This window comes from Centroberyx gerrardi, chromosome 3, assembly GCF_048128805.1.
Source record: "Centroberyx gerrardi isolate f3 chromosome 3, fCenGer3.hap1.cur.20231027, whole genome shotgun sequence".
NCBI classification, from domain to species: domain Eukaryota; kingdom Metazoa; phylum Chordata; class Actinopteri; order Beryciformes; family Berycidae; genus Centroberyx; species Centroberyx gerrardi.
This window is the reverse complement of record NC_135999.1, coordinates 4,305,893-4,328,170: the sequence shown is the minus strand read 5'-3', so window position 1 is coordinate 4,328,170 and position 22,278 is coordinate 4,305,893. Positions and strand designations below refer to the sequence as shown.

The window sequence follows — 22,278 nt, the reverse complement described above, 5'->3', positions numbered from 1 at the left end:
AGCCTACTTCCTCTCGCAAAGGACTCGCAAAGCGAGTGGTGCCGTAGGCAGCGAAAACCCGACACTTATTTCAAATTGTAACCTTTGATTGACTGGTGATAAAAACATAATTGACACAAGGAATTAACAATCAGTCTTTGCAGATTACAGAGACATTTGAATGACAGAAATCTGTTCAGAATTACGCACGGGATCTTAATGAATAGCGCTACATGGAGCGAAATTTGTTTCAGTTGGTTCAACAAACCCGAGCAGCCTTTGCGCATGCCTATATATATGTATATATATATATATATATATATATATATATATATATATATATATATCTATATATATATATAGATATATCTATATAGATATATATAGATATATATATATATATCTATATATATCTATATATATATATAGATATATATATACAGTATATCCGGGGCCTACATATAACATTCTGATTATCACACCAAATAGCTTACTCCCCACCCCAATTATTAAAAAAAAAAAAAAAAGACGTTATATCTGACCACGAGACCGGCTCGGCCCGGCCTGGGCCTGAGGAATGGAGGGGAAATTCCTACCCGACCCGGCCCCGACCCACGGGCCGGTCTCGGGTTCGGGCAGAGAATCAAACCTCTGTTCCGGTGGCCCTCCTGTCTTGGTCCCACCCCTATGATGGCAAATATTCTGGTAACATAATTTACAAAAACAACTTACTCATATGGCTATCTCTTTGGACCAACGTAAAAGCACTAGCAGTGTTGCAGAAACAACATGTTCTACAGCTATTTAAAACATCTTCCAGTAAGCCAGCTGAATTTGTTTTGGTTAACACTGTTTGAATCCTAGGAATTCTAGTTTCATTTTAGCCGTTGTGTTTTGCTGTACCATTACAATTTGGGCATTAGATGCAAAATAGCTTGACTACACCAACATGAATGTGTCCTCAAAATATATCTAACATGGCTAAAATAACCTGCTGAAGATGCAAATGATTCAACTGATATTTTTCACAAACAGTGAGCTTTCTGTATTAATACAAACTCATAGAACAAAACCAGCAAACAACGAATACGTTGAGCTGCACCTGCTTGCTCACTTATTTTTACGACATGACTGGCTTAACACAGTTGGAGAGCTAAAGCTGCATTAGCAAAGATAGCCAGCCTCATCATGATTGGTTGCCTGAGAAAAAAGCGGTTGAACATTTTTTAACTTCTGCTCCGCTCTGCCAAAAAAGACACGCTTTTTCGGGACACGTCTTTTTATGTAAAAAAGGCGGTGGCAGTTTTGAAAAAAAAACATATGCGTGAACGCAGCCTTAGTCGCCACTATTATTTCAGCAAGTCAACCACATCAGAAGCACAGATTAATTACATTAAGGCATTGTCAATATTGCATTCACTCGCCAATGGACCCCCTCATTGTTTTACTCTATTTTAATGTTTACATCATCTTTAGCATCATTTTACTTGGGCGGCCTGTCCTGCCTGCTGCGTTCGCTCGCCTCTGATTACAGCACCTTGACTTTGCCGCCGCCGTTCGGCTCAACGACCTGGAAATTTTCGGCGGCTCTACGAAATTTCATCACCATCACCTCGGTGCGTGTATTATCGCCCTGCCTTTTTGTTGTAAGCAGTTTCCATTTTCTGGGAACACTAAAGCCCCTTTCACCCATCGAAAGCTGATGTGACAGTTGACAAAAGTGCATGATCCATCTGCGGCTGGATATGGCTCTTAGTCGCCATCACTCATTCATGCCTTAGATGGAGGGAACAAAGCGAAGGGGGGGAAAAACAAGAGGATAATCCTTCAGGATCAGCTGTGTGTGGGTGGACATGAGAAACTGCAGCTGGCACAACCTCTCTCTCTCTCTTCCTCTTCCTCTCTCTGTCTCTCTCTCTTCCACTGTCTCTCTCTCTCTCTCTGTCTGTGTGCCTCTCCTTTTTTCTTGTCTGTCCTTAACTAACACCGTCTGCTTGTCTGTACACAGTGTGGTGTGGACAGCTGATAGGAGAATGTGCGCTCTGTGTGTGTGTGTGTGTGTGTGTGTGTGTGTGTGTGTAAGGGCCCACAGCTCTGCCTGAACAGTGTGTCAAAATGGCAGACTTCTGATTGAGTATTGGACACGATCGCGTTGTTGAGACCGTTGTCAGAGAGATGTTACGAATGCGTGTGTCTGCACCATCATTAACATGTGATGTTGGACTTGGGTTTGCAGTCACTCAAGATGATGGACATCTCAGACGAGCTGGCCCAGTATCAGCCTCTAACTGCACACATGAGAGGTCTTTGGTTTGGCAGCCTTGGACACGTTCACACACTCGCTGTTAGAGGCTTAGGAATCGCAGACCTATCCAGAAAAGTAAAAGCAGTACATTTCCACCCAGTGGATGCAGTAATAGGTAATCAGGCCCGGTGACAGCGACTGTGCTGTTTGTGTTCTTAAATGTCTTAAGGCCTTGTTGAAATCTTTAAAGGTGCATTATGTATGATTTTTACTGCCCCGTAGCGCAGAATGACCAGAATATAACAGTTTGATAAGGTCGTTGATCAATACCAGTGACTCAATGATTACTTCACCAGGCGCTGAGGTTTCTGGCCTGCACTCTGTTTTGGAAACAACCCCCCCTCCTCCCCTTGCATTTCTCAAGCAAAAAAAGGAAATGACAAGGCGATATTATTTTGCATGCTGATATATTACCTCTTCGCTGATATATTACCTCTTCACTAAGCATTTCTGTTGGATCTATGCTCTAGTTAAATAGCTTCTGTTGTGAAAACGTGATTCTCATAAATCTGTCAATTACAGGCGAGGTGTGTCAGAGACATGTCAATATTGTTGCAATTCCTTGGTCGCCAATAGAGGTTGGTAAAAGTCATAAATTACTCAATGCCCCTTTAATATTTGACTCGTAGATTAGGCGGAAAATTTGAATTATTAGTATTCAAATTTAGCATTTAAAATGCGATGACAGCAGTTGAAATGTAAACGCCAACGCTTTGTTTTTCAGGCTGGAGCTGTCGTTTACCACTTCCACGGGTTTGAGATGGGGAGGGATGAAAAGAACAGTTTATTTGAGTCATGTAAAGGCGTAAAGCATCAGCGGACAGACAGAGAGGCGGGCAGGCAAACGGACAGATTAAAAGCAAGATCTGAGGAGCCTCAAAGTGTCTCTGCTGCAGAGGGCCATGTCAAACTGACAAAACGGCAAACAGCAGAATTGATCAATGTGGCGCCTCACTGTGCTGCATCAGCTCTCACCGAGATACATGCTGCTCCTCTTACTCCTGATATATTTCTCTCAGGTCAGGCTCCTTTCATTCATTCCGCAGTACTTTGACACTGTATTTTTCAGGCTGCTGCTGCAAAAAAAAAAAAACCAAACATATTAGGAGGGATATTTTTAGCAGTCAGTCCGAGTAAGTTGAGGAATGCCCTCGTTCAGGGGAAATGCAGCTCTCCGGTTTCCAGGGAATAAATAGACAGGTGTTCCTTCAAACAGATGCACTGCAAAAGCAAAAAAAACAAAAAAAAAAACAACAAAAAGGTTCTAGCCTGGATAATGTTCTCAATGCGAATCCACTTAAAGGGATTCTAACTCTGAAAGAGGTTTACAGTACGGCGCAAATTGAGAAAGAGCAGAGAAAGCACTTTGAACGGCTGCTTGGGGAAAGTGGCAGTCGTCCAGTTTTCAGTCCGACGGAGAGTGCTTCATAAGCCGCGCGTTAAGTGCATGGGGGGGATGAATGAATGAATGAATGAATGAATGAATGGAGGGATGGATGTGACGTGAGACCTTGGGAGACCCGTCCCTGTACAATGGAAGTGCTGCAGCATTGTAATTGGTCTGGAACATACCAAGGAAAAACAGCTGCAATCGGCTTCAATGATACCCAACCATTAAAGCACTGAGGAGGAGAAGGAGTGCTTTATAGTACAATACAACCAAACCCTTTTGTAATTGGCCCATATCTAACATATACCATCTGCCTGATATCGTAAAGTTGAACTCTTTTAACTCTTAATTTCATTCCTTCCTGCTCCGCACACACAAGAATCAAACAGAGATGGAGAGTGATAAAGTGTCTTTTGCTTGTTCAACAGATTACATCTCAGCTTCAGGCTTTACTTGGTATTTGCTTAAGGTAGAGTTTGCACCAACCGCCATTTATTTGGGAGCTGTCTCGATGTAGTTTCAGTTTGAACACGATCTGCTTGATACATGGACGATTTTGCTACCCTACTTTATTGAATCCTAAGTGTGCTGCAAACCTCTGAGGCGAGAATCCCGAGTGGAATGGACTCGGCTCATGAATGTTACATCCCGAGTTTGGTTGAGGATTGACTCGTGAATGAGAACTGTGGAATGGATCTGTTTTTTTTTAGTAGATTTGCCACCAAGATTATGGTCCATAGAGCAATTGAGCAGTTTGTTTTCCAGGGAACATATAGTTACAGGACATAAAGTAGCGTTTTTCACCTTCCTATGAAGTGACTATATAATGTGTCACTAAAAAGTCTACTGAGTTTTAAGTGATACTCATAACTGTGTGAAAAGCAGTCTATAGATATATAGGGTTGGGGTTAGGGTTAGGGTTAGGCTAAGGTCAGGATTAGGGTTACATAGTCTGTGGAGATGCACCAAACAGGCAAGTGACACTTTGTTGAACATCTACTTTTTGTCACCTTATAGTTAGTTGAGTATCAATATTGGACTATCCAAATAAAGCATTACCCAATGTATTATCTTCATTCAAAGTCCCAGAACCAAGCGCTCTGAATCATACTCTAGGCCTTGTTTAATCTACCATTACTTCCCTTAACCTGTCACCACTATACAGTCACCAGGGGTTAATTTATCTCTAACTGTTCCTCTATACATTTACGCTCTTAGACTTTGCTGAGTCTAAACTCTTCTTCTCTGCATGTAAAAGTTGGTCATGATGCTGAGTATTTCCTTATTTGACTATCCAAACTGCAGTATGAACAGGGATACTGGCCCACTGGGAGAAGCCTCTGACAGAAAGATGTGAACTGCACCGGACTTGAAACGGGGGAAGAAGCTACTCCATGCAAATCCATGGTCTGTGGTCAGGGGTGACAATGTAAACCAAGCACAATAGATGGATTGTTCTATTACTACTGTCTTACAACACAATCCCTGATACTATCACAATTACACACACACACACACACACACACACACACACACACAAACCGATAGCTCCTTAACTACCCACACTGATGAGCTGTTTTATGTTTCTCCATTAAACCATAATGTTTTTCATACAGTGTCTAATTTAATATTTATGGACTGCGCCTGAAGGGATCAACTGGGGCAAAGAGGAGGCTAATGATACATGGAAGGCTCTGATGGCTTTGATGACTGTTTACACACACACACACACACACAAACACATCTATTGACTGGACCAAATGGACTTCTTACCCCAATAATGTCACTAACTGTATTACATGGGCCTGGAGTCGCTAGTATTTGTGGATGACTTGATTAGCATAACATTGTATGCGCTTTCCTGTATTCAAAATGCAATTTCTGAAACTTGTGAAGAAATGAAAATGTGGAAGTGGTATCTTTCTTTCAGTTATTATGGTAATAACTGAGAACTGAGAATATTCAATGGTGTAATTCTTTCCTCAACACTCTTTATCTGGATAAAGCCTCAAGTGTTTGCTGCTGTCTTCAAGTACAGTGCAATAATGTCTTGATGTTCTGTCTGTACTTAAATGATTTTGACTTTAAACATGAGTAGCTTAATTGCAAACGTAATTCATTGAAACTCCCATCTGTTTGATATTTTGCCTAAGTGCCTTTGGGTTTATTTTTAGCCCTTGGAGTGCAAAGGACTCAATTCTCGCTCACCGCAAGAGAATGCAGCGATTGAGGTAGATGGTCTGAAAATTCAATGACAATAAGAGGCTGACGTTAACCTCTGAGTGTGTCAAAGGCACATTGATTGACCCGCCACTTCAACTGTTATGGCTCTTTCTCCAAATCTGAGTAAAAAAGCGGTGGTGATTGCAGTCATTTGACAATCAGCGGTGGACTTTGTCCCCTGGGGGATTTTTATATTTGTTACAGACAGTGGTGTCCTGGGATTTTATGTATTCTATTTCGGCAAGCTGTCAGGATACACATTTTGAAATCATTGCCTCATACCAATACCTTCATATTTTCACCCCATGAAAACGCATTGGATTTATCAAAGCACAAAATGATTTGTTTTCCACCTTTAACTTGACATGTGTTCCATACTGTACGCAGAACATGATCTGTCCAGTGCTTGCTTTACAAAAAAGCATACATTCTCATTGCTTGGATTGACAGTAAGTTAACTGATGGACTGATTCCCTCTTGCGTTCATGGGTTCATTCATTCTAATGCCTCTTCTCCTCTTTTGCCTCCCTCAGGACCCCAGAACGAAGCATAAGTTTAAGATCCACACTTATGGGAGCCCCACCTTCTGCGACCACTGTGGCTCTCTGCTGTATGGCCTCATCCACCAGGGCATGAAGTGTGACAGTAAGTGCACAAGGTTTCACAAGGTTTCACAAGATTTGAACCTGAGGATCACATCATATAACATGGAGCAACTTCAAATGTAGAAACATCACCTGCAAATTTAGGTAAACTAGGCGCTCCCTGGCGTTTGGCTTCAATTTTAGACATAAACCCGCAGCGATTTTGCCTGTGCAACAGCACTTTACAGTGTGTCCAGGCAGCTGTGCCTCATCAGCAGTATAAGTGGACGCTTACAAAATACATCAAACCTGTCAGGTGGTATCACAGGCTAAAGTGGATGCTCGAAAACGAAAGGAGAAAAGCCAATCCAGTGCAGTTCTGTGATGCGGGTCAATGATGCTTAAATACAGCATGAGCTGGGGAATATCAGTGGCTTAAGTGGGTCCATGCACATCTAGTTCTCTTTATCAACATCAATGCCCAGGAAAGAAAAAAAAAAAAATCCCATGAACCCAGTTGTTTCTCTTCATCGAATAGCACATCTATGTGTATTTTCCCTCCTCTTGAACTTCCCCATATTAAATTATGATACTATACACGATACACTATACGATACACGATATACGATATACAATATATGATACATGATATACGATACACGATATATGATACATGATATGTGATATACGATACACGGTACACGATATACGATACGATATGATGCAATATACTTTACTCACTCACTCACTTGGACTCACAGTGCTGCTTGTTCTTCACACACTATGTATTGTATCTGCAGCTATGCTCAGTGCACCTTAAATATCTATTATCAAAGCTTCACCGAGTCTTTATCAATATCCTTTCCTCACCGCTCTTCCCCTTCACCTTGTGTTAGTAGATTAAAACCTGAATGCCTTAATTAGCTCCTAAATACATCATCCTCCACCTACTACAGACCACCATTTATACTTAATGATGGCTCCGGGGTGTACATAAATAGAGATTATGATGTGGACGGCACGGCAAATTATTTTGGCAGATCCATTGCACCTCTAATCACGGCACAGTGAGATGACAGTGTATTTTTAAGCATGGGTGAGACACACGGCACCGAGGCCCATCTCAGAAGACTCGCAATTAGACACAGAAATTAGGGAATGTATTTGTTTGTCAGGGGGCCTGCCGTTACTTTCCGTTTCATCTTTTCACCCCGCTGACACGGTGGCGCGATGATGTAACCACTGGTAACACACATATCGCTCACACACACACACGCATGTACCATGTATGCATGACATCATGGGTTTGAATCTGGGTCACAACCTCTCTCTCGCACAGCTATCAGAAACATAATCCTTTGACATAATACCATATATGGTGTGCTGTGTATATACATAAGACATATGAAATGGAGGTATGAGGTGTATGAAATGTATATGAAAAGTCCGATAATGAGACACACATACTGTATGTTTTTGTTAAAGCAGTTATTAAAGCATTAAGCCATGAGAGGCTCTGCTGGGTTCGCCGCACATTGTTTTTGTAAAACGGCGGTAGAAGTAGTGATTTTTGTTAGCTCACTTACTATTTTAATAATTGACTGTTATGTGGTCACAGGTGTGTGTTTATACAGTACAGTATATTGTAACCTTATATCATTCATATTTAAAGTAACTGATATGTGGGCATAGGTGTGTGTTTATCGGGCCTCAGCCAATCAGAACAAAGCACCACAACTATTCATTTTGACTGATCAAATGCATAAAGCTCGTCTTCTTCCCTAATACCTTGGATGCCATCGAGTCCTTTCCCTCACCTCTTTGCTCTCTCTCTCTCTGTCTTCCCTTCCCTCCCCTCCACCTCCCAGCCTGCGATATGAACGTCCACAAGCAGTGTGTGATGAACGTGCCCAGCCTTTGCGGGATGGACTTCACCGAAAGGAGGGGGCGCCTTTACCTCAAGTGCGAGGTCAGCGGGGATAAACTGCACGTCACAGGTAGGCCAAGGACCCAACCATCCCTCACCTGCTCTCTGTAACACACAATGGGTTTTGGTGCAGCAACTAATCCTTACCTTGAATTGATTCTGTGTGTGTGTGTGTGTGACCGTTCATTCATTCATGCCCCCAGGTCGGCTGGGATGGGCAGCCGAGGATATTTTGGTGTTTTCAGAGCCTACTTGTTTTTGTTCCTTTTGCGTGCCTGGATTAGGGATGTAACGGTATGGAATTTCACAGTACGGTACGGTATCTACCAAAATACCACGGTATACGGTATTTCACAGTATTCATTTTTTTTGTAAAACTCTTATTGTTTCTGCCGTTTTAGCAACTAAATGTGGGGAAAGGTCTTCAGTCTACTTGAATGAATCGTTTTTTATTGACTGCTGCGTGAGTAGTGAGATAACGTTAATGTTCTAGCGCCCTGCAGGGCAACATCGGATAGTTTATTTTGCATTAAAGATGGAAAATACACACAACAATCTTGTAATCTAGTGCAGTTTAATAATGTATATTAAATTACAAAGTCCACTGTTGCAATTTAATATTGCTAGCAACTTGAAGTGTGATGTTTCATTTTTTCCCCTGGCTGTCACGAGCAGAGCTGTGGATAGGTAACCCTCCATTGTAGTGGCGTGCGAACATAAATTTATACCGTGGGCACGGTATTACAGGAAAAGGCTCCCGGTTCAGAACCGTGGTTGCTTGATACCGCGGTATACCTTAAAACGGTATACCGTTACATCCCTAGCCTGGATCAATTTCAACACATCGCCCCATTTTGTCAATAAACCCAGGCTGGCCCATTTCACCGAGACACGCGCTCTCTGTCCCCCCCGCTGCCATTAACCTGAACTGAACCTAGCTTGCCTTTAAATCTGCCTCACCGCTGCCGGCCATACAGAGAAATCCGGCCGGTAAAACGCGGCCGTCCTTGCGAATACCATACAAGCGACCCAGGCGCGCGGATCGATACGGCCTCTCCCGCTATCAAGCACTCCCCTGCGAAGAACAATTCGCCGTTACGACACGCTTGGAAGGCGCTCCTCCTAAACCCAAACCGTAGTCCCCGCGGTGCCTGTGTGTTCTGGTGCGTGGGCCCTTTGTGTTGTTACCCGTTTTAAAAACCAGTCACGACTCGCTCTGTGTTGGCCGGAGTTTCCGCTGGGTAAGGACGAGCGCGGCTGAATTGTTCCCGGGAAGCAAATCGGACACCTAATATATTCATTTATGTCTCATCAGAATTACAGAGGGACAGGATCAGAGCACTCCGGTCGTGAGTGGGGTCACGACAAATACAAGCGCTATCTTCCAATTATTCATTGGTGGGCTGTGCTGCATTATCATATCATTGGCTATTCCGGTTGTTTTAATCACTGATATACCTCTAGTTTCAAAGTGACACCTGTTCTTTGCCTGCCAAACTCAGGAAGGACAGCAAAGCAATGATTTATACTGATTCTTAGTATTTATTTTGACTTGAAAACAATGGAATTTCCCCTCTAGATATGAGCCGAACTGTATCTCCATATGTTATGTAGATGAGTTTCTTATGGGAACGACCTCAGCCACAACTGTGAGGCACTGAGGCACGCGGTAAATCCCCTGGCTGTAATGATAGTGCATTAGCACATCTGCTAGAACAATAGGGCCGGTTGGGAGCCGACAGCAGGCGCACGTAATTATTCAATTAGCAGGCTAACGGGGGTCAGCGCATCACAAGACCCCGGCTCACAGCTTCACTGACTTACTCACTTATCAAATTATCACCTAGGAGGTACAGGCTGAGCACGGGGTGAGGGCTGCTGCGGCACAACACACACACATGCAGACAAACACACACATTTGAAAACATTTATTCTATACATATGACTCAACTAGTGCGAGGTTGTCTTGTCTCTTACATTACAGGTCTTTGCTCTCCTCCTCCGTTTTTAGTTGGAAATCTGCTAATTAAAGCGTATTCTGCTGTTGCACTCGTAAGTCGCTCTGAACATGAGTGTCAGCTAAAAATGTAATGTAACATGTAAATGTAAAAAGGGGTTAGCCAGTAATTGGACACTTATGGGTACATAAAGCCCCAACTCTGCCTCTAATGATGACTAAAGTGGAGCAGAGTCTTGCCAACTGTCTGGCTCTTGCCTATGGTAAGCCTGCTACTCTCAGCCAGTTTAGCATCTCTCTCTCTCTCTCTCTCTCTCTCTCTCTCTCTCTCTCTCTCTCTCTCTCTCTCTCTCTGTCTCGCTCTCTCTCTCTCGCACACACACAAACAGGGATTTCATTTTTCATTAGTTGGCGTAAATGTGTCCTCTAGATGTTAAAAAAAGTTTATCAAATTTTCTTTTAAAGTGTTGAAACGCCCAAACATTGACGGCAGCATAAACACACTTAGCTCACTTCCAAGCGTATTGGCCCAGTCAAATAATGCCCAAATATTTAGTTTAGGTTTTGGGCTGAACCCTAAACTTGCTTCTCCTTCCCTCTCTCCATCTGATTTTACCCTCAGTATGCATTCATTTCTCACAATCCAGCTGACCGGATCTGGCAGAGCACTGCTGGTTTTCTGTCCTACCGGCTAGTTAATTGCAGTCTCTGATTAGATGGCTGGAATAAAGGACCAGGAGAAAAGAAATTAAATATTAAAAGCTATAGCAAAAGGAGGCAGTGGAATGCTCGCACTTGAAGAATTAAATTTAGATAAAAAGTGGGGCAAAAGAAAAACAAGAACAGAACAGTTGAAGGAACAAATACAAAAGAAATCTCCTGCTCCTTCCATCAAAAGAACCCCCCACCCCCACCCCACCCCCCCCCCACCCCCTTTACCATGCACTCTTTTCTGGTCTCCATTCAAGAAATCCCAATTTCCTGCTGGATCAGTGTCTTATATCACTGTTAACCCTCCTCATGAATTCCTGCGGCTTCATCCGCCTCAGAAACATTCCAATCCAACGCTGCTGCTTTCATTTTGCTGAGCCATGCGCCGCCGCAGACTCCTGTTGCTATCAACTCAGGATCGAGCGTGTGTGTTTGTGCATGTGTGTGTGTGTGTGTGTGTGTGTGTGTACACCAGGGCTGGGCATCCAGTATAGTCTGCGGTTGGAATGAGAACTTGCAGACTCTCCATTCCCTGATGTACACATACGTGCGCGAGTGTTTGCATGTGAGCGCATGCGTGTGTGTGTGTGTGTGTGTGTGTGGGTGTGCGCATAGAACTGCTGTACCAATCCGCAGCCCACTCAGGCCAGATTGTATCACAGATAAACAGTGCGCTGCTGTAGACGGAGCGCTAAGCAAACAGGCTGCCAAACAGGATAGTGTTACACCATGCAGGGTTTAGCAGGGGAAGGTGTAATGGATAGCTAGGAGGAGGCAACCTTATAAAGCTCATATTGAGGTTTATCATCCCAGAAACACCCGTGTGATCCTTTTATTGGTGTGTAAGGGCGGGATGCTGTGTGTGTCTTGTGTGTGAGAGGATTTGTCTGTGTGTGTGTGTGTGTGTGTGTGTGTGTGTGTGTGTGTATACCTGCGCGCACTGTAGCTGTGTGTGTACATGTACATGTGTGTGTTTGTGTGTATGGACACCCTACGATTGGTCAATTTGTGTCTGCCCTACTTGTCTCACAAACATGGTGATTTTTCATTAGTTTTTATTTTTATATCGTTTTCAGTTTTTATTACATATATTTATTATACATTTTTATTGTTTATTATATATTTTATTATAGTTTTAGTTTAGTCGGTTCATTTTTAGTCCGTTTTAGTTTAGTCTTCAGTGTAGGTTTGATAGTTTGTTTAGTTTTAATTCAGTTTTATTAAATATCAGGTCCAGTTTTAGTATTTTTGGTAACGGTGGTATTTTCTTGTTTCACGTTTTCTGTGCTTATTAATTAACACCTATGTATAGTCTTAGTTTTAGTTTACAATAATAACTTCGCTCAGACACGCAGGCCAAGCTGTGCACACAGATCCCAAGCTCCCCTATCTCTGTGTCATAAATCAATAAGGCTTATTGGAGCCATCTGACTCCACAGAAAAACACATGCTGGAGATATTGAACCTGTTGAGCTTGGCTTCAAGAGAGGCCTTTTATGTATATTTTGCCTCAGAAGCCCCAAAACAGTGGAAGTGGGTTCAAATAAGATTTAAGGGCCTAAAGCAGCAGACTGATACCTTCTTTGTATTCTGGTGAATTCTTTCCACGGCGATCACCGGCTGATGCTGCTTTTTTTTCACAGGACTAACTGGTGTAGCGTTTATTGAACTCATTTAATTCGCTGTTTAAGGAAGATTAGCTTTAAGCTGGAGCTGAAGTGCAAGAATCTTCCTGCCAACTCCTACTACACACACACACACACACACACACCTACAGTCACAGTATCAGACACACAGCTTCCATCAGTATAGCCAGAATGTCCAATAGGAAATGACATGACTGCCAGGAGAAACACACAGACAGACAGAGAGACGAAGACACCATCCATCATCAGAATAGTGAAAGTACTGTATGTGTTTTTGTTGTTCGAAGGGACAAAACCAGTCCTGTTTCCGTGGCGAAGGACGGGGAGTGGGCTCGCTAACCTTTCATTCCTGCGAACACACAGCTCCCCTCTGTCCATGTGCCGCTGGAGACGCCCTCCAGCTTGTCCCGGCGGACCTATTGTCCATTGACTCAGGCCTGGTGGGAGGCAGAGCCATAACAGCGGCTGGGTAGTAACATGGAAAACGGGAAAAGCAGAATTAGGTTTGAGTCAATAATATGATGCGTCTAATATCCGAAAGCTATCCACATTCTCTCTTTTTTATTTATTCTTATCCTCATCGCTCTGTGTGTGTGTGTGTGTGTGTGTGTGTGTGCCTGCTACTCCTATGGGGGTGTGTGAAAGACAGTGGTAATAATTCCATTTCCGTTTCGCTCCCCCATTGACTCACCCAGTTCTGCAGCAAAGCCTCATTTAACAAGCCCTCTGCTTCCCCCCCCCCCCCCCCCGCTCTCTCTCTCTCTCTCTGTCTCTCTCTCTCTGTTTCTCTCTGTTTAACCTTTTCATTAGATTTTATCCTAATTGCCCTCCTCCTCCTCCTCCCGTGGCCCGATATGTCTCTGTTATTTGGTGGAATAAAACTGCTGTGGGAGTTCTTGTGTTCAAGAGTAGGTGCAGTGTCAGTGCGGCGTAGGTGTGTGTAGGTCTGATCGTTTTGCTGAGAGCGGATATATACTGTAGGCGGGGGTGGATCTGGGAAAACCAGAATTTACTGTCGAAGCTGCTGGAAGTGGAGTGGTTCTAATTCGATGAAACAGATGTGATGGGAGAAGTCTAAAACTCTGTTAGAAAGCAGCTTTTGGCGATGTAGCTTGCATTCCTGGCCCCGTTTCGATGTTTGGTGGTGTATTTTTCTTATTCCCGTGGATAACTGGGCAAACATAGAAGACACCAGGTCACATCGAGATATTTCCAGCGCAGCTACAATGGAGTTTGATAGTAGAAAATTGTTCAGCGATCTAAAATGTCAACGGTAAATGTCAGGTTTTGGTGTCAGTCCCTCAGAATCAAAGAGCTTCTTTCTGGACTCTCCGTTCTGCACAGATGTTCAACAATCATACAGGGAGAAATCCATCGTAGAAGAGGAAGAGAGACCACAATGCGGCCACAACTCTGGGGCTAGTCTAAAGGCATTCTGGGAAATGTAGGAAATCACTAGCTGGAATAGAAGTAGACGAGGCAGGTTGAGGGAAAGTGGATACACCACAAAAGTAAATTACCATACATTATCACCAAATAACATCACAAATCGATGGTATCTAACAGTGTGAGAGTATCTGCGGGTGGACACACCCACTGTCACCCAACCTCCCGTCCTCCAACATTCCACTCAGGTGTCTACAGAGGTGCTCACCCAGGTTTAATAACACAACATGTAATTACATCCAAACCCTGTGCATTGGTAAAAGTGCTCAGACCTTTCATCATACTGTATATTTTCAATGCATTTACCTAGAAGTCTAGTGACAAGGTCTATTAAGATATTAAATCGCTCTTGATATGATTATATACTGTAATAAACTCATGTAGGGGCCCTGATATTTCATCAATAATTAATCAACTTAGAGTAACATGGTTAGCTTGGTATGAAGTCAGACAGTTCAAAAACAAGGTATGCTATTCTAATGGAGAGAGAGAGAGAGAGAGAGAGAGAGAATTGACCATAGCCTGCAGACACCAGGTTTCCCCACTGTTTTCCCTCCATACCTAGTACTTCATCTGTCTCTCTCTCTCTCTCTCTCTCTCTCTCTCTCTCTCTCTCTCTGTAACCGCGTTCAGCTGAGTTCATTTATCATTGAAACGTCAGAGGTCCCCCCACTTACTTTTATCATTTAATTCTGTAATTGAATATCTGCATGCTCCTCATCAATACGCTGTTTTCTGCGCCGCTGTTGCGCGCCAGCTGCATCCAGATCCACAGAGGCACTTTGTCCTCTCTTAATCGCATCCACATTCCCAGCAATTTGCTCACTCAATCAACCCATCAATAAAACAGTAAGGATATTCTGCCTTTCCGCGTTGGCTCTCGCAGTCCGAGGTAGATTTACCGGGAGGCGAAATTGAAAATTCCCACACATCAGTTGGAATCAATCTGGGGTTTGGACGCATCCTGTGTGTTGCCAATTGCTCATCACTGCGCCGTGATGTGAATGCAATTTACTTACCGCCATTGCTTCCACTCTGCAGCCTTGTTCTTATGGTAATTTCCATGTCTGTGCAGTAGCAGTGTCTGACTCATTACGCAGAATAGCCTACAGTTTCTTGCCAAAAGAAAAAAGACTTAAAACCCGGCTATTATTATTTTTCCCTATGAATCAGAGTTGAGATGGAGCAGCTGACAGCGCTGGCATTGGTACCAGTGCCAGCACTTTTTCCACTGCAGGGCGTTGGCACGACCAGGGCCACTGGAGCAGCAGTTTCTACTGGCTTCATGTTCTGTAGTCAGAGCTTCGGTTATTCAGCTATTTTCTTGCATAGTATATAGGTGTTATGTTGCTGATACATCATATATATTATTAACATATTATTGTAGAAAGTAATTTATAACAGAGTTCCCATTTGTTGAGAACATAGACACCAAAATCATCCGTGTCTGTGGTAGATTGTTCACTCCGGTGCTCCATGCTAACACATTAGCATACACTATGTTGACTGATGGTAGGCTCCATGCTAACACATTAGCATACACTGTGTTGACTGATGGTAGGCTCCATGCTAACACTTTAGCATACACTGTGTTGACTGATGGTAGGCTCCATGCTAACACTTTAGCATACACTATGTTGACTGATGGTAGGCTCCATGCTAACACTTTAGCATACACTATGTTGACTGATGGTAGGCTCCATGCTAACACATTAGCATACACTATGTTGACTGATGGTAGGCTCCATGCTAACACTTTAGCATACACTATGTTGACTGATGGTAGGCTCCATGCTAACACTTTAGCATACACTATGTTGACTGATAGTAGGTAACTAGTATTAGCTAAAGTATGAAGACGGACCTTTTAGTAATAAAATGTTGTTAGTGGTTTTTATTATATGCCATTTAGATTCATGCATTTTAATAATGAAATATCCTGAACTCAGTATAGCTGATGTAGCCAGTTTTATTGGTGGAACTATTTCTGGTGAGCAGCTATGTATTCATCCACTGTGCAGTGATTTTTAGCTGCACAACAGTCTCCCATCACCCACCATGTTCACTTCTAAGGAAACAGAACAACACCTAGTGCTGTGGGAAGAGAGTCTACAGGGAAAGTAGTCCCTAGTAGTTCAGGACAGTATCTTATTTGTATCACATTTTGTGTAGCTTTTACCAATATCCAATAAAAAAACCTTCCATACCTTACTTACCGTTTAGCTTTAGAGCTGCTACAAGCTCTCATTTTCTCACTTTAGAGATAATGCTAGTCACCTACTATCACTTATGCTAAAGTGTTAGCATGGAGCCTACTATCACTCAACATAGTGTATGCTAACATGTTAGCGTGAAGACTACTATCACTCAACATAGTGTATGCTAACATGTTAGCGTGGAGACTACTATCACTCAACATAGTGTATGCTAACATGTTAGCGTGAAGACTACTGTCACTCAACATAGTGTATGCTAACATGTTAGCGTGGAGACTACTATCACTCAACATAGTGTATGCTAACATGTTAGCGTGGAGACTACTGTCACTCCACATAGTGTGTGCTAAAGCGTTAGCATGGAGACTACTGTCACTCAACATAGTGTGCTAGTGTTAGCGTGAAGCACTGGAGCGAAAAATCCACTGGAGATTTGGGAGTTTATGTTCTCATCACTTAACTGTTAAGTTGACCAACGGGCCACAAACTCTGTGTATTCCTGTAAGAGTCATCCTCACTGCATGTGAAAGCCAGGTTGCATAATGCCAGACACAGAGGGTGTGTGTGTAGGGGTCAGTAGAGACTGACCGGGACTAGCTGCCATAGAGGCCTTATTGTTGCTTTCACCTACACCGCCAGTCAGTCACAACCCTACACAGTCCAGCATCAAACAAGACCACGGTAGCTTTAGCGCTGCACAGTTAATAGTGTATAATCATATATTATGATTTCAGTTTCCACAATTAATAACATAAGATGAAACTCTAATGATCCATGTGGGGAAACTGGGATGTTGCAGCAGCAAAAGTGATACAGCACAAGGGAAAAGACATGCAAATGGAATAAATAATGCAACTGACAATTTCACCACTGCATGTTAAGTAGAAATGTATGAATGAATTTGTGAAAAAATGAACTACAGCATTACGATGGTGTGCATAATAACGCTATGATGTAGCCAGGTTAATATGTGCGCTATCAAAGATATTAAAATATATGCAGCATGAGATAAGTGAGAAAATATACAAGTAGCAAGATATATGCAATTTATAACACAGAATATTAAATATTGAAACCAACTGTAGATGTAAATAATAAAGAAATGGAATAGAAATATGTTGATATAATGTGTTCCTTAAACCATGGAGACTAATAAATGTAAATAATCATGACCGCAATATTAATACGTATCATAGCCTAACCATGCAGCCCCAAGTGCTTTATTGCTCTCTGTACACAGTAAAGCCTTATATTGGAGGGAATGGATGCTCTTAAAGGTCCTTGGAAATGGTGTTTATAGGTGAGCAGTTTGAAATTCAAACTAAATCCGAATACAGTATGTATTGAATTTGAAAAGTATATTGGGTATCTCTACAAGGTTTATACAGATATAATATATATATGTATTTGTGTACATTTGAAGTACAGGCATTGCTGCACCATCTTAACAAGTAATTCTAAAAATCTTGTTTACCTTACAAAATGAAAAAGATAATTTCACTTAAAACAAGTGACAGTATCTTGAAATATGTTGGATCACTCCACTAGTAGCAAGATATTGTCACTTTGCCACAATATTGTCAAGTTGATTTGCATTAGAAAGAAGTAAGATTTGAAGACTAAAGAACTTGTTCCACTTCAGAGAGGAATCCTGAAGCAAAGCCGCTGAGCGTTCGGCGTGAATCATTTCCATGTAACATTGCGTTACAAAGCAAACAGTCATGCTTCCTAATGAATCATGTTGTTTTTTTTTGGTGCAGTCTTTTGCGGAGTGGGTTTTCAAAGAAGCGCCGAGGTGCACAGACGGGGTGGGTGGAGAGCGAAACTGGTTTATGGGCTTTGTTTACCCAGGGAGGTGGAGTACAAACACGGCTGACCTCACCTAATGTCAGCTGAGAATAAACAAGGCTTTGTGCGTTGTGGATCATATGAAACCTTGTAACCGGCGGAGGAATGGATGCTGTAATATCCACACTCAGACCCACTTACGTCTTGTACAGTAACTGACAGCTGATGGGGTTTCCCTCATGGAGAAAATGCTTCACGTCCTAGAGAACAAGCTAAGCCACTGACAATACATCGCAATATGTCAGACTTGCTTGGATCGCACTTGCCAACCTTGAGAGTCCATAAAAAGAAAGATTTTCAAAACTAAGACACATTATTTCCTGCAGTGCAAAAGCTGCTTCTGCGTCTTTTCATTTCTTTCTAAAATGATGATGATTTCTGATGATTTCTAAAATGATTCTATCTTCTCTTAAAGAATATACATTTATAGAAATTCATAAAATTACTTATTTCCAAAAAACAAGAAAAAACTCCTGCACACTGACGAAGGTCTTCCGGACTGAAATGTTTTAATAAAGTATCCTGTGCAAGTATACTGACTGTGTGCAGGAGGTTTTTTTTCTTGTTTTCTGGACTACACTTTTCTCCTATGCACCTGCCACTTGCTTCCCAGGTGTGCAGAAGCTTCACTTTTTACTATTTATATTTTGCAATTATATATATATTTTGCAAACTTGAACATTAAGTTCTATACATGTAGGCCTATAAGCGGTATAGGTGCATTTGGCTTTGTTAACCTTTTGGAAACGGCAGTGATAGTGCAGAACCTAGATTTCTTGTGTTACTCTTTTTAACATAATATAGTAAATCTCCCGGGAAAATCGCTTGGTCGTCAATAGTTCCTGAATGGATGACATTTTGTTAAGAATCACCTCTTGCATCTACACCTCTCTGTCATTTTAACACCTGCACATACACACACAGACTCCCTCCTCCCTCTATCTGTCTGTCTTCCTTCTCTCCATCTCTCTCCGTGTCTCAGTGGGACTTCTAGACAGAGAATGGCCGAACTTTGTTGGCAGTGTGCTCTCTGCTGCCAGACTCCCAGAAGTCATGTCATTGGTATTCCCAGTCTGTCGCCTCTGTGCTGCCTCCCCTCCCCTCTCCCTCTCCTCGGCACGACACACACATTTAAACTCACGCCTCGGCCTCCCTTCACTTCTGTCTTTTGTTTGCTTTTTCTTTCCGTCTTTGTTTCTTTCACTGTTTCTCTCCTCCCCTCCTTCCTTCTTTCCTACCGAGTTAGATCGAGTTACATCACCATTTAAACAATTTTCCAGCCGATAACTCGGTTTTGCAAAACAGAAATGCAGAGGAGTGCGTCCTAATTGAGTCAACGTTTTGGTCGGCTGGCCTTTTTCAGATCATGAAAAATGCAGACATTGACTTTTCAGACTTATTTTCCCTTGCAGACCTGTGATCTATTTCTCCAACAGCGCAGGTTAGAGAGCTCTATGAATTTTCCAAAGTCCAGATTCAGGTATTTATTGGCCTAGACTTTGTGCGATGCTTAACTAAGTACTTAGCCCAGGCAGATTTATTCTGCATCAGAGCGTGTGCAATAAGTTTTCCAAATGGTGCGCAGGAATCCAAAATGACCAGTGAACTAAAGAAGTAGAAGAAAGGCCTAGAAAGTCCAGACATGGGAAGAGAAATAGGAGCAATAAAAAGGATTAAAACTTCTTACAGTCAGCAGTAGAACCTCAGTAAGGACGGGGTTGAAGAGGCAATCGGCGGTCCTGAATAAAAACCTAGCTACACTGATTAACAGTAATAAGTTCAGTAAAGCTCAGTTGTAATTTTAGATTGCAGGAGGGAGAGAAGTCCTTCATCTGCCAGTAATGTACATGATGTTTGGTGGCTGTCCAGCTTGGCTTGGTTTTTCTACATTCCCTTTTTAAGGTGCCAGATGTCAACAAGTTGTTCTTATGTGTGTGTGTGTGTCAGTGAGTGTGCACGTGTCTCCAAGTGAAAAAAACTGAAGCGCACACAGATACATGACACACATCCACACACTACACTACAAAATGTGTGATTAAGGGCTTTACAAATCAACTTGATTTGACTCGACTTTTACACACAGAATCCAGTCCAGCAGAAACTTGGCAGAAAGGTCTCTGAGAGCTTTTTTTTTCCAGCTGGTGACTGCTGGTGAAGACGTTAAGATGCTCCCTAAAGTGCAGTGGGGAAAGGATAGTCAGACAGTTTCTCCAGCCTCTTTTCCAAGCAGGAATTTTCAAAACCCCAGATCACTTTGATTGGCAGCTTCACCCCTCCCCGGTACGAGAGAAGAACCACACACACACACACACAAACCCATTCATCTTGTACGGCTGAGAGGAGGTGAAACCATATAATTACAGCTGTGTCGCTGGAAAAGCACAGGCGCAGCAAAGCTCGATTAGATAGTCTAGATTTCCCCCTACTGGCCGTGACCGGAAGCGCACTTTAAATTGATTTAGTGGCTGGAGGAGACTGGTTTGCAGTCGATAAGCACATCACCTGCTGGTCTGGGCGAAGCTGAAGACACACGGCAGATACAAGCACAGCCCACACACTCAAATGCCCTCAAGGTATATTGACAGAGTTATAGCTTGAGAGAGTTGTGCAATTTACAGTTGTTGAGCTATAGATTTCCTGATATTCTAGCAGCAGTTCTGGCAGCAAAGACTGTAATACTGAAGGAGTGTGGGAGCAGAAAATGTCTTTGTATCTTCAAAACTCAAATATTTTCATTTGATTTGAATGGTTTGGCAGCTTCAGTCATGGGTCAACTGATTATTTAAAGCCACAGTCGTCATTGTACAGGAGCCAAATATTCTGGGAAATGATGAAGATAATGATTTATTTATGATAATGCAGGCAAATGGTATTACCCACAACTAGCGTGACCACTGAATCACACACACAAACACACACGCACGCAACACTCAAAACACAACACCTGCCGCTGAACAATGTCCCTTTGCAAGTCTATTTCGAGACCTTTTGTCAGAAGGTCATTTGGGTGCCGGGACTTTGCATACATCGTCTTTGGACGACGTGTTAAATATTCAAAACCTGACCTTTTGCAATGTAAGAGTTGAGAGTTGGAGAAGGAGCTTTCTGGGACGAACATGTGAAAGTTGAAAACACAAACATGCGAGCGGGAGCTTTGGTTCGCTCAATAAATCGACATACAGTACAGCTCCACTTCAAAGTCCAGTATTACCTGGACGCCTAAAGAAAGCTGGGCATATAGATCGGATCAGTATTCATGAATATGGTGTGTAGATTTATGAAACTCTCCTTCAGATGTTATGCATCTGTTCTGACAATATTGAATCCAATGCCACTGTTAGCACACCACATCATGATAGAGTGATGTGATGTGAAACTTTATGCGCATGTGAGATAAACCAGAACTCATGCAAAGTGTGACTGAATTTTGAATACAAGCCTGGGGACAGCTTACTTTATTGACATTCATACAGTAGCTTACATGCAAACAGTGCGTTGGACCGGCTTGCTGTCTGTGTGTCACATCTCATTGTGTGTGCGGAGCAGAGAGCGGAGTGCTCGATTGTGATTGTGTGTGAACGGTGGTCATTTTCTTGTTGCTCTCGCGGACGTCTAGACACTGTGGAATCACGCCCTCCGCATCCTCATTGTGCGCGTTGTGTAAATCGCCGAGCGCTCCGTCAGCCTGCGGCTATTAATAGTCAAGGCAGAGCTATAATTCAGCCTACAGTGCGAGCCGCGCAGCCAGCTGGTTTGTCAGGGATGCCGCACGCCTTACAGTGAATGTACAAAACATTGGGGACCACCTGCCATTTCCATGCTCCCTTATTGAGTTTGCGCATCGAATCCGTTTCCGTTCCGTTTCGCCCGCTGTGAAACGGAGATGATAAAGCGGAGGAGACTAGTGCAAGGGAGGTTTGTAAGCCTCGAGGCAGTTGGGACATGGGTTGTGCAAAGCAGGGCACAACTCAGTATAAGGTGTTGTAATAGGAAGATAGTAATGTGTGCACATGATGGACATTCTAATGCCATTTTCTGATTTTTAA

General features: G+C 42.7%; 1 protein-coding gene across 1 annotated transcript in view; it reads left to right on the top strand.

Moving 5' to 3' along the window:
• Window positions 1–22,278, top strand: part of prkcaa (protein kinase C, alpha, a) — a 187,573-nt gene that overhangs the window by 94,279 nt on the left and 71,016 nt on the right. The window contains exons 4-5 of the mRNA XM_071923327.2: window positions 6,431–6,542; window positions 8,350–8,478. Coding sequence (XP_071779428.1) covers window positions 6,431–6,542; window positions 8,350–8,478 — 241 coding nt within the window. The remainder of the gene's footprint in view (window positions 1–6,430; window positions 6,543–8,349; window positions 8,479–22,278) is intronic.